The following is a 17,758-nucleotide window of genomic DNA, read 5'->3' as shown; positions in this document are numbered from 1 at the left end:
GACGTAATACTCAATAAGAAAATACAAACGCAATTTTGTATTCAATTTCTTTACTGTACAATGAAGAAGACATATTTATTATATTTGCAATCCGATCAAGTTAATATTCACTGCTTGTCCGAGAATTACTAGATTATATGTAGATGTACATTTTTCATATTGGAAAATATAGTAAATATTGCTTTAACTTGATATGACAGACAAATTGAATTGTCCTAATTCAATTTGTCAGTCACAAAGTGTATATAATCTGGATCGTTATAGATTTCGGAGTCGGTATAGTAATGTCCGTATGTTGAAATCAACTTTCCGAAGCCCCCAAAAAAACTTACTTACATTATTCATGCATCAATATATCCGCTATAGGTAGTCCCGCTTCGGTTGCTAATTAAATTCGAGATAATCGGCCCACAAATGGCTGAGATATAAGCTAGAAAACCAAGACTACCTCGATATTTTACCAATTTTTTAGCTAAGTCATTAATATAGACAATATGGATATATAATGATAGATATTTCAAAGACCTTTCCAACGATCAGTTTCTGTTCAGGTGTCTATATTAGGGTATTCAAATTATTCGACTTTTCTCTTGTTCGAATAATTCGAATAAGAGATTTAAACTTGTTCGAATAATTCGATCGCACGTTTTAAAATTAATCGAATTACATATTCGTATAATTTAAATTTTTTAAAAAAAGTAAAGAATAAAGTTTTGATGTAATAAATTTAAATATAATATATTATATGTACATTTATTCGTTTTATTCAATTAGTCTACATAAAATTGTTAGAATTATTTGTTATTAGAAAATGGTAATTTTTAAATTGTTCGAATAATTATTCGTAAGAAATTCGAAGGAATGACTCGAATGAATACCCAAGTCTATATACATACATATGTATAAAGTGTATTGAAATATAGTTACAGATTGAAAAAAGTTACTATGAAAAAAATTTTGTTGAAAAAAAAATATATCTCAGCCATATTTGGGTCGATATTACCTATTTTAAATAGCAACCTAACCAGGACTATATCCGATATAAATCGTTCGGAAAGTTGATTTCAACAGACAGACGGACATGGCAATATGGAATCCGATATCTATAATAATCCAGAATAATATAAACTTACCAACACTTTGAAATAATAAATATATTTTTTTGATTTTTAATGATCTTCAAAAACCTAAATGTGACTGTAGAAATTGGTACGTGAAGCAAAAAACGGTGGTAACACTAAAGTAAAGTGTTTTTTTTTTTTTTGCCTTTGAATTCTGAAGTAATGTTGGGGTCCAAAAAAACAAAAGATTTAAAAAGAACTTTCTCGTATGGCAAGCCATTTGCAGTTATTTTAAAACAAACCAAATATTTATGACAGTAGGCTTCAAAATCCCAGAAACTGACATAATGGACAATGCTGTTCTGTTATTTTATATTTTCAACATTTTCCGAATTTGGAGATTTTTTACACAAAATGTAAAAAAATGTAAGAAAAGATAAACTCACTGGCCCATAATCATAGTCAAACACTAAAGTCGGTTCTTTTTAAAAACAACTTTAAAATAAAAACCTGCTTTTTATTAATTTGCAATCATAGTCAAAATTAAAGTATGTTTTAAATTGAACCGACTTTAACTGGGTGCCACCGCAAATGTAGACAATTTTTTCATACAATATACAACAAAAAACAGACAAGTGGCAACGCTGAACAGCTGACATACAAAATTAAAAAAAAAAAATGCAAAAAACGTAAACAATAAAAGTAACCGGGACATTTAAAGAAAGAAAGTTGGTTGTTGTGGAAAAATGGAAAAGATAAGATTAATATCATAATTACGATATTTTGGTACTAATTTTATTGATAAAGCTAGGTACTCTGTTCAAAATTTCGTGCGAAATGCTGTCAAACTACTTATAAAATAGTTGGAATGAAATATATGCGAAATAATTTCGCAAAAGTTGTACTCTGTTTTTATTGTGGAAAACATGTGAAATACATCTGGCAACCTTATTTTTCCACACGAAATAACATACGCTGCACTTCTTTCGCACGAACAGCTAGCTGTCAAACAGCATGTAAAATTTTTCGCATGAAAAAACCATAATTTTTCGCAAATAAATGAACAGAGTACTCAGCTTAACTGTTCAATAATTGCAAAATCTCTACCAATATCTTGTAACTTAAATATTTTTTACTTTGTGACGAACTTTTTTACTCGGCGAAGAACACATGATGCTGTTGTTAAACGAGTTAAAAACAACTTCAGCTAGTTTTATATTTAAAGTCGACTTCAGCGTCAGAAGTATACTTTAACTTGTCTATGATAGACCTAAAGTCCACTCTTAAGTAAAGTCGAGTTTAATTCTCTTAAAATGTACTTTATTTTTGAGTATGATTATGGGCCACTGTTTATTGTTGGTGTTTTGTTTAAGCTTTGATATTTTTACAAATAAAGCTTGAGTGTCTGTAATTCTCATTCACTCTAAGCAACCAGTGAAATGCGCATAGGAACTAGCTTATCCCCCAACAATAAATTTCAGTGAATTTATCAATAATTGGGAAAGTTAGCACAATTCTTACTATAATATTAATTCTCTATTCCCGTAAAACTACTTAACAAAATGTTTGCTGAATGTTACTTAAATATCATACATAGTATATACTGTTCGAAAGGCCTATGTTTCTTCTTTCTAAATCCGCTGATAAACTTAAAATCAGTTTATATTCAACCAAGTTACAGGCTTACAAGTGCACAAAGAATCGTAACGCTTCCCATATATTTTTTTGCCGCGCAGTGTAAAAGGCTTTGCAGAACTTGATTGACTTTATATGTAAGTGGAACTCCTTCTCAAAATCTGTATTTAACCCAAATTTGTACTTGTCAAATATACGAGAAAACATGAATTTTCATTTTGACGTTTACAACAGAAAAACACTCTCAGTTTCTCAGTTCAAAACACCCGGATTTTGAGTTATGACGTTGTTGCAGCAAATGAGTGATATATAAAATATTTGATCCCAAAATGGGTAGCACACAAAAGCTCAGATCAGTCCTTGATTCAAAAATAAAGACGTACTATTATTTTTATACCAGGCACAAATAACGGGGCTATACTGATTTTGTCATTCCATTCGCAACACATCGAAAAATTCATTCTAGGTCCTTATACATTTTTTTTATATTTTTTTTGTTGCAATTTTATTTAAATACAGTGTTGGGAAAACTAATATTGCTTTGCTTTTTTATTTTTTTTTTTAGTTTAGTTAACAAAAATTTACATATGTATATGTATGCAGTTTAGTTTATCAGAATACAACATATGAAAAAACATAATCATTCCTATTTTCATTTATATTTTAATACATTATATGACTAACAAGGTAAAGAGTCAATATTTTTACTGGAAAAAATAATAGAAACGCGTAAAAGGATTAAATTTTTAGAGGCTCATCTTTTTATTTTTTATTAAAAAAATATTTTATTTTAATATGTGATTTCTTTACCGTTGTTTTTTACAATTAGTCCATTGTTTAAAACAGTTAATCCTTTGAAATTTAAAAGTCCATTTAAAGTCCTTTAACATCTGACCCGATGAAGAAAAACTGAGTACGCAGTCAAGGTTATTCGAAACCCTAGGCACACATACATACATATGTATATGTATATTGAATTAAAGTGGTAAACAGATTAATATTTAGCTGACAAGTCTTTACTTATTCAAACATTTATGTAGGGAAACAAACCCCGAGAAATGTTCATTGCAACATACACTGTGCAGATGGCATGTCAAGTGACAAGTTATCATCACAACTCAAGAAACGAACCAAACAAAGTTTCATAGAACAACGGATATTTTAACACCACCGAAACAAACCCAAACTCAGTCAGCGCCGAAAAGCAACAGTTTAAAAATTGGTTCTCTAAGCTTGAAGCACCATTTGCTTTTCAAAATTGCTCACCAAAATGCATGCCTAACATACAAAGATATACATTTACATATGAATGTACATTCATACATTCATACATAGATACAAATACGCACACACACGCAACTGGGAGTGGGAGTGGGAGGTTGTGTGGAAGTAATCATCTAAGAGCATCAAATATAAAAGAATCATTTTACTTTCATGCATTTAGAAAGACGGCAGCATTCGCACATGTTGTAAAATTTCAACAATCAATTCACCCTCACATATGCTTACAATTCTATATTCAGACGAGACACCAACATCAGCATCAACATCAGCATAGGAAAACAAAATTGTCCTGGCTGTTTTATTCACACATATTACGTTGGCGTTTGTTCGTGTGCTTTAAATAACAGTTAGTTTGTTCTCTCGCAAACATGCACGGGTATTCTCAATCTCAAATATTTTATAATTTTCCGCGATACTGGCTGAGTTGACTTTCAGTTGAGGCGCACTGCACTCATAAAGTACAAAAGTCAAACGAAAGAAGGAAGGAAGGAAACAAAACCCTTTTTTTCAATAACAGCACCAACAACATCATCCATCCATCCATCTCACACAATACCTACGCCGCCAACATCTAAACTGTTAAGTTAATAGTAGCACTGATAAAAGTCTCCAACACGCCAACGTCATCATCATTATCATCATTAGCAACGACATTGTAAAGTGGACTGACTGACTTTCTTTCGGCTGAATGGCAGGCAAGCAGGCTGGCAATTGTATTTACAAAATAAAACGACAGACAACCCTCTATCCTCTATAATAAACAATATGAATGAGAAACGGAACTAATCTCAAGTTTAGTTGTTAGCGAATGACCGGCCATTCCCTCAACAACAAAACATCATCATCAGCTGATGGAAATAAAAATGTCTTTAGAATTTTTCGGATGCGACATGAACAGTGATCATAATTTAAACGAACGATCATCAAAGAAAAACCCTCTAAAGATTTCGACAATGGTCAAACAACATAAAGATTAGTTTTTCTTTTTTCGCCATTGAGCAATCGGCTCTCGAACTAACAAACAACAATCGAGCCAACAACATACAAACCAAGCAAGCAACCAACCAACCATCCATCCTACAACCAGTTGAGATACGAGAATTTTATTTTATATTATTTTTGGTTAGCATTCATTTAAAGTATTTGTAGCCATTTTCAAAATGAATTGAAAACATAAATAAGTTCAAAAAATGTTTCAAGGCAAAATTCACTTAAGACTGCGTCATACAACACAGACCAACGAAATAATAATCAAACAAACAAACAACCAGCCAGCCAGCCAGCCAGCCAACAAACTACAATATTCGTCAGCCGTTTTAGTCTTGGTCGTTGTCAATACAGTACAAAAAATCGCACGATACGGCTTAGCAAAGCAAAGCAAAGCACGGCACACAACAATCGGTGTCGCCTTCAACTAACAACAGCAGCAGCAGTACCAACAAACCAACAACTTGTGTCGATAATTGTTGGTGCCGATTTTTTGGCCAAGTAGTTTTTACTCGTAGTTGTGTTGCTTGATGGCTAGCTGGCTGGTTCTCTTGACTTAACTTTAGTCACATACATATTTTATATACACATTCATACAATCAACATTCGAGTACGAGTATCTTGCCTTAGCACACAAGTTACTTCATCATTAGACTTTTAAAGAAATGAATTCGAATTTGTTCGCTTTATTTTTTGTTTTCTATACTAAAAGGCACAAAACACAGCACACAGCCAGCAAAGTAACTCATACGATCCATCCAACCAACCAACCAACCATCCATCCATCCATCTATCCATCCCACCATATCAACGCTTTAGTAGAAGTAGTCATCTTATAGTATGGCTAAAAACCGACGACAACAACAACAACATACAACATAATAAAATATATGTACATCTATCTATACATACAAATGTACGTACATACATACATATGTATGTACGTACAGATACTTAGTTTGTACGAATATGTATGGATTTTTATGCGACGATATGAACGAACGAACATCAGCATACAGAAAATATAAAATAAAATACAAGAAAGACGAACAAAAAATCCCAACTGACAACATTCCACACACGTGTGCAAGTGTATGAGTATGAGTAAGAGTGTGTGTGTGTGTATGAAATATAAAAACCCCACTCTTTGGAAACAATCACATATACATCCATACATACATAAATGAATCCAAATAATAAAACTAACAACACTACTACATCACACACACACACACACTCAGATACAAATCCCCAATAGTTCCCCCCGTCACCAAACACACTGACTAAATACAATACAGTACAATCCTAACCATCCATCCATCCGTCCATCCACACACATAGATACACACATACATATGTACATTCGAGTACATCGCATGTTGAAAAACACAACTTAACTTTGGGTTGCCATTTGCTTTAATATTTTTGATATGAAAACATCAGGAGCGTCCCATTAATAGGGTTGCATGAATAAAGTTTTAATTTAACTACATTTTTACTTCTATTTTAAATCTTTATACTCGGTTAATGAGCCTTTACGAAAATAAAACTAAAATTCAATTGTATGTCAAAAAATCTGATCAAATTTTCTCTCAATGTCAAATGATTTCATTACAAATAACGTTTAGACGATCCCATTCGAAAAATTTTACAGATCATATTATGTACTTGTGGGACAATGTAAACTAGGCTTTAATAAGAAAAGTTTTGAATACACTCGTCAAGTGTATATCTGTTGAACCAACTGCGAAAAACTTGTGTCAATTGTTTACGACCATACTAGTCCCGAAACACGTGAAAAGACAACAACATATCACGTCGAATTAACAATTCTTGAACAACTTTGACTCTAAGAGAGCGATTTTCGGCTGTGCCGAATCTTATATACCCTTCACCAAATTATACTTTAAAATAAAAATTTTAAAAATTTTTAGTAAAAAAAAAATTTTATATTTTTATTTTTTTTTTTAAAAAAATTTAATTTTTTAAATACGTAATTTTTTTATAATTTTAATTTTTTAATAAATTTTTTTTTTTATAATATAAATTTTTAATTTTTTTTTTTAAATTTGTTAGTGAAAAAATTTTTTTTGGTAAAAAAAATCGGGTTAAAAAATATTTTTCCCGATTTTGACCCATTGCAGGTCCAAATTACTATAGAGTTATATGCATCGTTGCAATGGACTTTAAAATATCTATCATTAGATATCCATATTGTCTATATTAATGACTTAGTAATCCGGATATAAGTAAAAAATAGGCCAAAAATCGGGATTGTCTCGGATTTTTCCATATAGCCGATTTTGTCGATTTTAAATAGCAACCGAGCCGGGAGAATTCCCGATATTTTGATGTATCAATCATATTTGTAAGTTATTTGGTGGATACGGAAAGTTGATATCAACATACAGACGGACATGGCTATATCGACTTCGCTATCTATAGCGATCCGTAATATACATATGTACTTTGTGGGGTAGCAAATGAAAAATGCAGAAATTACAAACGGAATGACAAACTTAATTTCGATCAAAATTTTTTAACCATTAATATCCAAAATAGAACAAGTGCAAGGGCCTATTTCAGAGTGCCTAAAAAAATGTTGAGGTTCCAAACTTGGTAAGAGCTCTAATATAAGTCAATCTCCGGAAATTGATAAAAAATTCAGCATGCATAAGTAAATTTAAGTGAATTTTGAAGTATTAGTCCATAAGTGCACGTAGCTCCTGAATACAATATTAAAGCCGAACTTCCGCAAGAAACAATATGAACATAAACATCTGTTGCTGGTTGAAGTTTATATCGATAATGTTTTCGTATTAAAATCAATTACTGGAACAAATTCAACGATGTCAGTTTAAAAATATTATAAATTAATTTTAAATAAGAATTTCTATAAATAAATAATTACAATATACACCTAGCTGGTGTAGGGTATCATGTGGTCGAGCATGACGTGGAGAATGCTTTATATGGAAGCTAAATGGACTCATAGACTAATCCTTTAAAATTCAGTAAAATGGACTTATTATAAACCTATTTGTGGAGAACTTTTTATCAATAACAATTGTTACAGTAATTTCCGGAAGCAGGAGTCCAATTTTGGACACACAAAATTTAGTAAACAAACTTATTTATAATAGAAAGATTAGAAAGACTACCCCCACTAAATTTGTTAGATGGATTTATGACTTTATGAAATTTGATTACAATAACTAAATGAATAACAGATTCATGAGCAATAAAGTGAATTTTAGAAAGAGGGTCAATAATGGTTAATTTATTAATTTTGTACAGTGATTTCTAATATCAGGCTTTTAGCTGACTTGTGCTGAATTTAGTCACGATATGAGCATATTTAGCATATTTATAAACATTCAAGCGCAATTTCCTTAGGCCTAACAATAAATATTCATATCTAATAACTAAAATTAAATATAATTACTCTCTCACGAGAGCATTAATTAGCAATTTGCTAATCAGTTCAACGAAGCCTCGACTGTGCTAGAAGTCTAGCAAGCGGCTTTGTAACTTTTTATTGTATTTCTCACGGACTTTTTTGAACTCATCCTTTATCAATGGTACTTCTAGATCTATGTGGATGTTCTCATTTCTTATGCACCATGGAGCGTCCGTCATAATCGTAAGAATTTTTGATTGGGACCTCTGTATAAGATAAATACTGGTATTACTTGCAGTTCCCCTCTTATAGATATCATTAAGTCCCCAACCATATAATTCATAACCTTTCTGTTGTGGTTTGTTCTCTAAGAATATTCATAGCAGACTTGGAACAATTTCGATTATTGTATAAGGCGTTGACATTTTACGACATCGAGAGTTTCGTACTAGATTAAAGATAATATACAAATTGTTTCTTTAATGTAGTACGAAAATATCGATGTCGTAAAACGACAACTCCTGTCATATGGTATTTGATTTCAATTCTAAAATTTGGCAGTTATAATAAACACTTGAGTTTTGAGCATTATATTATTAACAGAAGATTTCCGAAGCAGAGAAACTGTTGAATAATATATTTACAGTGCACTCGCGATAATATGAACACCCAAAATATGAACACGTTTTACTTCCATAGGGTACTCTAAAATATGAACTTAGTGAACTAAACTGTTCATATTTAAGAGCTTTTTAAAATATGAACAGCTTATTTTTGTTTGTTTAACGTATTTTATTTATCTACACAGAGTTGAAATCTAAATCAACAGGGTAGTGGATTAATTCTAATTCAACTACTTAATAATTTTTGGACTTCCCTAGCTGTAGATGGGAATTAGATGCCATTTGCAAATATGAACAATCTTGCAAAAGTGAACTGGCCTGGTTTTAATTAGTTCATACTATCGCGAGTGCACTGTATTTTATTGTTATATTCTCGGTCACTTATATGATTTTAAAGATGTTTACGTTAACATATTTCATATTAGCAGTCTAGAATTAGTAAGCTCAGCATTTTCGTTCTTCCAGGTTCAAAGATCAAGAATATACAACCTCAAATTATTTTCGATGACACTTATCCATTTTCACATGTAAGACCATTACTAGTTGTGTGTTCTCCAACATTCTACTATCGCATCTCGTTAGTGAACTAAAGTTAAACAGCTTGCAAAATTGATATAAATAGAATGTTTACATTCATGTCCTCACGTTACATATTCATATTCATATAATTTTTACTCACATAGTGGAATAACATCACTCAAAATTTTTAACTTTTTCAAGTGATTTTCAAAATTGATAATTAAAACACTAAATTTATTTTAATGACTTGTTTTCATCTGCGCATATTGACAAGTTCTGATATTGATGCTTTCAACAGTATTCGAGAAGCTAATTTTTGGTTGTTCACTATCTTGCTCGGTATCATTATCGAATATGTACTTGGAAATCATCTTTATCTTCCTGCGACATCAACAAATGAACTTCTCGAAGTGTGTCGTCTGACGCTCAGAAAGGTTAACTTTTTAGAGCGGCACGTTGACGCTGAAATTCGGTAAACTTAGCCGAGCGATTAACTTTTACTTTTTTTCGAGATTCTTCTGTATATCTATCAAAGTATTTCTTGATTCAGTATCACTGATTAGTATGTTTTAGACGAATCGCCGCCTTATATTTTGGATATTTGGCATTATATTTCGGATAAAGAAAATGTAGAGACTCTTTCAATTCCCCCCATAGATTCTGAGTGACTGTATTTGAACTAAATAAATTAAAATTACAAAAATAAAAATAAAAAACGTTTACAACCACTTTATCATTTGTATAGTAAGCTGACTGAGTAGCCTCAAACTCCCCCTCATTAAAATTTTATGTAGGTACGTTCGATTTCATTTGTCATTTCAACATTGAACACAACGACAAATATCACAGTCTGGCAACTCACGGCCATTACTCACACTCTCGTAAAATAGCAAATTTTATATGAAATCTCTCGTTTTTATTATTTTGTAGCTCTTCTCTGTGCATTTGCTTTATGTAAGTTTTTGTTGAAACACAATTTTTGCTGTACTCATGTATTATGTAGGAATGAAGCACAAACAACAACAAAAGAAAAAACAAAAACCATTTACTGAGTGTATGACATCATTCCCTTTCGTTCGCACACCATAATGCCGTCGCATTCTAGCGCTCGGCATTGCTTTAACTTCCTTTGTGTGTAGTCGTCTCTATATAGCAGAGCCATCATCGTGCACACACACAGATACCCACAAACACAGGCAAACACATTATTCAGTCGCTGGGTACGAGGGAAGGAAGGGAGGTAGAAAGAAGGGAAACAACACAACAACTAGAGGTCTGTATGCCGCTTCAAGACTCTGGTGCACATATCTTTCAAAACGACTGGTTATTTCTGATTTTACTATGGTAGACTAAGTACACGTTCGTTCGCTCGCTCGCTGGTCGCACATAAACATTTTGTCGTAGTCGTACATTTAAAAAGCGCGTATTTTTTGTAATTTTGTGTGAAATATTTAAAAAAAAAAAAACGTTAAACAAATAAGTTCCTAGATTTTAAAGCTGGGATTAATAAAAAACTAAATTAAACAAATCGACTAACGAATTGCATACAAAAATATAAAAATTAATTTACAAAGTTTGCGAACAAAATTGTGATTTTTTAAATAAGAAAAATTATTACATATTGCAAAACAAAAAATAAACAGAAATAGAAACATAAACAGTCATATTAATTTAACTACAATTGTTTACATTAAACAGTTAAACTACTGGCAAAGTATTTTGTTTGTTGACATTTTTAATTAAGAGAATAAAGATAATAATAATAATAAAATTTGTGCAAAAAGAAAAACATAAATGAAAACAATAAAACAGTGAATTTTCGCGCACAAGAAAGACATAATCAAAACAAACCATACATAACCAGCCATTCAATCAAACACAATAATAACAACTACAACAAGAAGAAAAAAAGCAGCAAATAATTCATATAAGATCCATTGATCAACAACCAATTTTTTGTGCATGCACTCATTCATTCTTCATCCATCTCTGCTCACTCACTAATCTAATGATTGAGATCAAAAAGAAACAGAATAAAGAAACTAAATTAAACACTGAAAGTTGATGATAATGTATGTGAACAGATAAGAAGATACAGAAAACAAAAACAAAAAACATTAAAGTGGATAAATAAAAAAAAAATAAAGATCAACACAACAAAAGAAAAGACAAATTTGAGAAAAAGAAAGATGTCCAAAATTAACTGTCAAAGACTGTGCTGTTGTTGTTTAAATATGAATCTATGTTTTTTGTTGTAATTAACCAAAACACCAAAAACACACAGAGCCAAACAGCTAAACAAAAATAAAAATAAAAAACAGAAACAAAACTCTACTACTACAATCAAAGTTTGCCATTAAAAATATTAAAAGTGGACAACGTAACATTGGAGGGATCTTTCCACTTTGCAACACCACAAAGCCTACACGATAGTATTGTGGATTTATTCATAAGGTTTAACAAAACAATGTGCACAGAGGTAAGTCACAACCGGCGAAGTATTTATATTAATCCTAACCAGGAGTCCATTACTACACTTATGCATATATAAATATTTTATAAAAACTGAAATACATACTCTATTCCAATTTCCAAACAATCAGTTTATTATGTGGAAAAACCTTAATTCATTAGTATCGAATCATATCAAGATCTTAGATTATTAAAATTGATCTTTGGCTCTCTAGCTTCAATAATAAATACATATTTATCTATGTATATCGATAATACAAGACAAGTTACAGAAAATTCTTCAAACTTGATCAATTAGTTTTACATGAACTTTGAAAGCTATGTTTTGATGTCTAACAATCTACCTAAATCAACTACTTTTTGTAATAGTTGTAGCTTTAGCCTTCTAACTTATCCAAATCTCTGCCCGAAGATCTTCATCTACTTTATTGATTTAATGTTAGAGCTTAAAATCCATGTAGGACACTGTCAGTTATGGCTATTTGATTCACTTATTCACCATTTCGCTAGTGCCTAGTTGTATATTTTCCAGAGATCTAAAGCATATTTTTTAGGGATGAGATAAATGTTTGGATACGAAATCCATTTTCCATAAATTAACTTACAAAAGTTGTTATACACTTTTAACTTATGATATAAGGATAATTTAGAAATTTACAGAATTTGGCAAGTTGAAAACTGTTGTTGTGTTGAATTTTTCCTTCAGTAACCGCCTTAGAAATCAGAGGTTTCCTTACTATAAGATGGCTTTATGTCATAATAGAAAACATTTATTGTTCAAATATGTTGCACAACAAGGCTTATTTGTATTTTAAGTATTAAACGAAAAACTAATTATTTCTTTTACATTTATTTGCAAATATTAAATCCCAAAAAGCTTTTGACAATTAAGGCCTAATTGAAAGTTGTATGCTTAGGTTAGTTCATTCTAAATTTAGAAACGGTTAGGTTTTTTTTCATGTAAATATTATCGTTATGGAAATAGGTTCCAATACTTTAATTTATCTAATTTTTATTTTGTATGCTTTAGTTTTTTCCTGCACTCTATGTTAAAAATTATCGCATATCATATTTGTTTTGCAAAAATATCGACTGATTCACTAATAAATGCTCGTTCAACGAAAGAACATGTGTAAATAAGCAGAGAATGGATATCCCAAGATTTATTAATTACAATCTTAAAGTAGAGTCGAGTGAATGTAGCAAGTATGAGCAAATGTAGTATTTTATAGTATTTGTATTTGTCATCAGACAGTGCATATGCAAATGCAAATGCCAAACAGCACGTGGTTATTGAAAATTGTATACAACCAACATAGTTTGTTCGTTCTTCTTTTGTTTTCATTACTTAACGTGTATTTATTATTATTTATTTTTTGCGCCTTGTACTTTTGTTTTGTTCTCGCCAACGAGAACGTAAGAACAACAAACCAACCAACCAGTAAGCCAACCAGCCAGCCAGCGAACCAACAAACAAACTATAAATTGCATTGCTTGCAAAAGCACATCTTAACTTCCTTTACGAGCACATATATTGATGGTGGTGATAGTGGTGGCAGTTGTTATTGCTTATTTGCTACTTGCTACTTGCTGCAGCACTGCATATAACACTTGTCATGTCTACTACTCTTGCTCTTTTTCTTAGTGGCAATAATAATAATAACAATAATAATAATAATATGTAATAACCAAAACATTCATTCATTGAAACAGCCAGCCAAGTAAAGCCAACAGCAAGCAGCACCCTTAAGGGTTGTCTTGCGTTATCAGCTAAAATCCAGCCACTATACTACACAGCAGTCAAACAACTCTTTCACTCACTTACTACCTTATTTCCACATTTCCACAAAAGCATCTCGATTACATCTGTGCAACAGTTCGCTTTTCGTTGTCTAACAAAGATTTTAACGACTGCTGCTGCTGCTGTTGTTAAAACGATTATTTGTTTTTTTTGTTTAGTTTGTTTTGTTTGGAATAAAAACGACTTGAATTTTGGTTAATTTGATTTGCGGTATTTGTGTAATTCAGTTTAGTTTAGTTTCAATTTGACTTTCCTGCTAACAACAGTGTTGTGCATCACACCAACAATGGCAAAAACCGCTAAGTTTTAAAGTCTTTTAAACTTAACGATGTTAACAGGAACAGAAAAATCACCAGCTAATTGGTAACGCTGCTTTATTAAAAATGAATAAAAATGGTTATTGGAAATCTATCATCATCACACAGTCTTAATTGGCAACATCATTAACAATTTTAATTTTATAATAAAAACTCATACAAGTAGCAGAGGTACATACGTACGTGCGTATATACAATAAATAACTTATTGGCGGCACAAAATTGCTCATACGCACCAGAATACGCACGATAACACCACCAACCAAACCAGACAGACAGCCAGCCAGCACTTCCTTATGGTAGAAGAGAAGAGTTTTTTTATTTTTGTTTGGTTGTTTGTATTTGAAAGCATACAAATTTCAAGGTAGTCAGTCAGTCATTCATTCATTTAGTCTTGAGATTACCGAAATTTAAAGCTATTGCTGCATTCGCATCGCAATAGTCAGGTTGCGTTTGCTTTGCACGACGGATACAATTCTTTGTTAGAGGTTCCTCCGTACAACGATTATATTGCAGCAGTACATACCAACGTATTATACAGACAGCTTGTGGCACCTCTAAAGCACATGGTTGTGTATTATGGGTGGTTAATGGGCTGATTGTTGGAATAACATTGAAGCGTAAAATATTCATGAATGGTAGAAGAAAATACGATTTTTTTTTCTCAATACATACTCTTACGTACAACATCAATTTTATGGATTTGTTTATATGTTTTTCCTTGGTCCTTTTTATGTTCTCTACTTTTTTTGTTCTTCTTGATAACAAAAACGGCCTTCCTACAATGCCATAAACTCAACTGAAGTGTATAGAATATAACAGCAGGATTCAATGTAATAATGTATAACGGAAGGGGTGGTGATTATTAAGTTGTTAGTGATGGTTTTATTTATTGTGAACGAATTTTTGTGACGTTACGATTTCTTCAAAACGAAACAAACAACAACAACACCAGCTGATATGGTGGCCATTAATTGTGCAACTAAATAATTAAGCAAAAATAAAAATACCTGTTGATTTTATACAAATATTAATGATGTTTAGCGTAAAGATTTCATAGGTATATTATTATACATATGTACAATATATCTGATCACTATTCTATTAAGTACAAGTAACTTATGATTTCTATGGAATTGAATATTAAAATGTTGAGTTTTTCAACTCATTGCAAATAAAACATTAAACAAATGTTTAAATATTAAAACATTTTTGTAGGAATAATATTCATCCAGGTTAATTCCTATTGTTGCCCACTATTTCTGACTAAAAAACTACACTATTCCCAAAAAAAAATATACTTTGTCAGCCGTTCAGTCAGTCAGTCCTGACAAAGGTTGTTTTTGGCATTTGCGCACTGCATTCTTCCAATACTTGTGTATGTAGCTACATGTTTAAAACGCTCTTTTGAAACATCCAAACGGAAATAACACCCAACGTACAACCACCATCAGGACGAACGAACATCTCCCACTCAACATCATACACATCCATGCAGCCCAAAATAGCTAAACGTACATACAAAATGTCATCTGCCCTAAAATTCTCTGCCCTTTTCTCTATATACACATATACCCACATGTATGTATAGAAAAATATCCTCAATTTTACAACGATAATGTTTAAACTATGTATAATACAACTGTAACAAACAAACAAATGTAAAAGTAAAATAAAAAAACCCAAACCAAACACCTCAAGGGAGGATAATGGTATATTGTATACGTACGAGAAAAACACTACTACGACACTCACACGCAAACACACAAACACTTTTAAAACGAAGGATTCGCATCTATGTGTGCATGGTAAAGGAAGATCTACTTAGATATATATGCATGGATGTATGTATGAACATTTTATAAAATTATAACAGAAAATAATATTATAACAACAACAAAGCATTCACTCAACTCTCTCAAACACACACACACATACACATCCACATTCAAAATAGATATTGGGTTGATTTTGTTAACGGTAAATGCAGTATTATATGTGTGTGCATATGTATGTATGTAATTCTGTTATACTCTACAGCATTGAAAATATAAATAGGGAAGATAGGAATTATGTAGTTGTTCAGCAAAGATTTTGCCCAAATGATAATTTTCCATACAATTGCTGTAGTTATTAGCAGGGCAACCAAAATATGTTTGAAAGTTTTGACAACAATTTTCATATTTAACTCGAAACAGCATGTTTTAGCATATTTCACAGTAAAATAATATTATTAGAGCTGAAAATAAATAGCTGAAAATTTTAATTCGTTCGTGATATATCAATATCATGTCAACAGTTTGTATTTTAATAATTTGTTTTTATGTTAATAGCTTATTTAATTACATATAATTTAAAGTTATTAAAATATCATATATGAAAAATGCTACACACGAAGTTTATTGAAATTTATGATAGCTATTATGCTCCAAATCACCGATTTTTGCATTTTTCTAGATTCAAATTTATTTTTTTTACTTCGAATGCGACGATATCTCTTTCAAAACACTGGAAATGCCCATATCGGAAAGATTTGTCTAAAATTCTCTCTAACTTAATTAAAGACATGTAATGTCCATTTCTTATCCAATTTATAAGTTTATAAGTAGTATATTACTTTAAATTGTAATTTTTTTTAGTCTTCTGGCATCCCTGTTTATGAGTTGTTTTCGAACGTTTTAAAAGCAACTCTACATCATCTTTCTTATTTTGTAGCTTTTGTATTAAAAAAATCCCCTTTGCTTCGTGCCGCTCTGCATACATCCATGTTTTATTTTTAACACAGAGACTGTACTTCGGGTATTCATACGATGAGTATTTTAGTTTTTTTTTATACGAAACGGACGGCATCTTACTTGTTTTTCAGTTTCTATATGTCTTGTTCGTACATTTATTTGTACGTCTGTATGAAGAATATACACACCGTACGTTCGTTCGTTTGTTCGTTCATTGTGCTCGTTATATGAGTTCAGAGCTATAATATAACCAACATTCCGAACTGGTGCTTGTTGGCTGGCTGGTTGGTTGGTTGCTTGGTTAGTTGGTTGGCTGTCAGTGCTGGCTGGCTGGCTATTGTGTGTTGGTTCAGTTTTTAATACGAGTCAGCAACATTGGATGTGGAAATACATACATTGTGTATATTCAAGTTTTTTTTTTGTTTTGTATTTTTTATATAAATATGTATGTATTTAGTATATTTTCAAGTAGATTTTTTTTTTAAATTTTTGTTGTTTGTTTGCCATACACTCGGTTTGGACGGTCGATCGAATAAACAACGCAACCAGCAACAACAATAATAATAATAACAACAGCAACGTAGATACATTCATACACACATAGATACACTGATTGTGTGAGTGTGTGTTTATTTTATTTTTTTGTTTTATTGAGGGTTGCGGAAAAAGCAGAGGAGGTATACGGGGGGAATTGAGCAGTAGAGCCAAGTGAATGCCATGATAGCTGACATGGCGGCAGCAATGGCGACGTATAACGTCGTTTTGTCGGCACAACGGACCCGCACACTAACATTTTGTTTTATTGTTTAGTGAGATGCGTTTTTACGTTTGTTGGGTTGCTTTTTTCAATACACTTGAAAAATTTCCAACATTTTGAATGTTGTTCTTTCTCCCTATTAATATACATAGTATTTTAGCTCATTC

The 17,758-nt window shown here is 31.5% G+C and overlaps 1 protein-coding gene across 2 annotated transcripts in view; it reads left to right on the top strand.

Annotated features, from left to right (window-relative positions):
* tara (taranis) overlaps positions 1-17,758 on the top strand; it is a 68,480-nt gene that overhangs the window by 43,069 nt on the left and 7,653 nt on the right. Inside the window, exon 1 of one of the 2 annotated variants that reach the window (XM_065498734.1) lies at positions 10,530-11,988. The exons of the other annotated variant lie outside the window; for it this stretch is intronic. Coding sequence (XP_065354806.1) covers positions 11,977-11,988 — 12 coding nt within the window. The 5' untranslated portion in view covers positions 10,530-11,976. Of the gene's footprint in view, positions 1-10,529; positions 11,989-17,758 lie in introns of those variants that run through there. 2 annotated transcript variants of the gene reach the window in all.

Source organism: Calliphora vicina, chromosome 1, assembly GCF_958450345.1.
Source record: "Calliphora vicina chromosome 1, idCalVici1.1, whole genome shotgun sequence".
Lineage (NCBI taxonomy): Eukaryota > Metazoa > Arthropoda > Insecta > Diptera > Calliphoridae > Calliphora > Calliphora vicina.
Note: the sequence above shows the minus strand (reverse complement) of the source record. Positions and strands in the feature narration are given on the sequence as shown.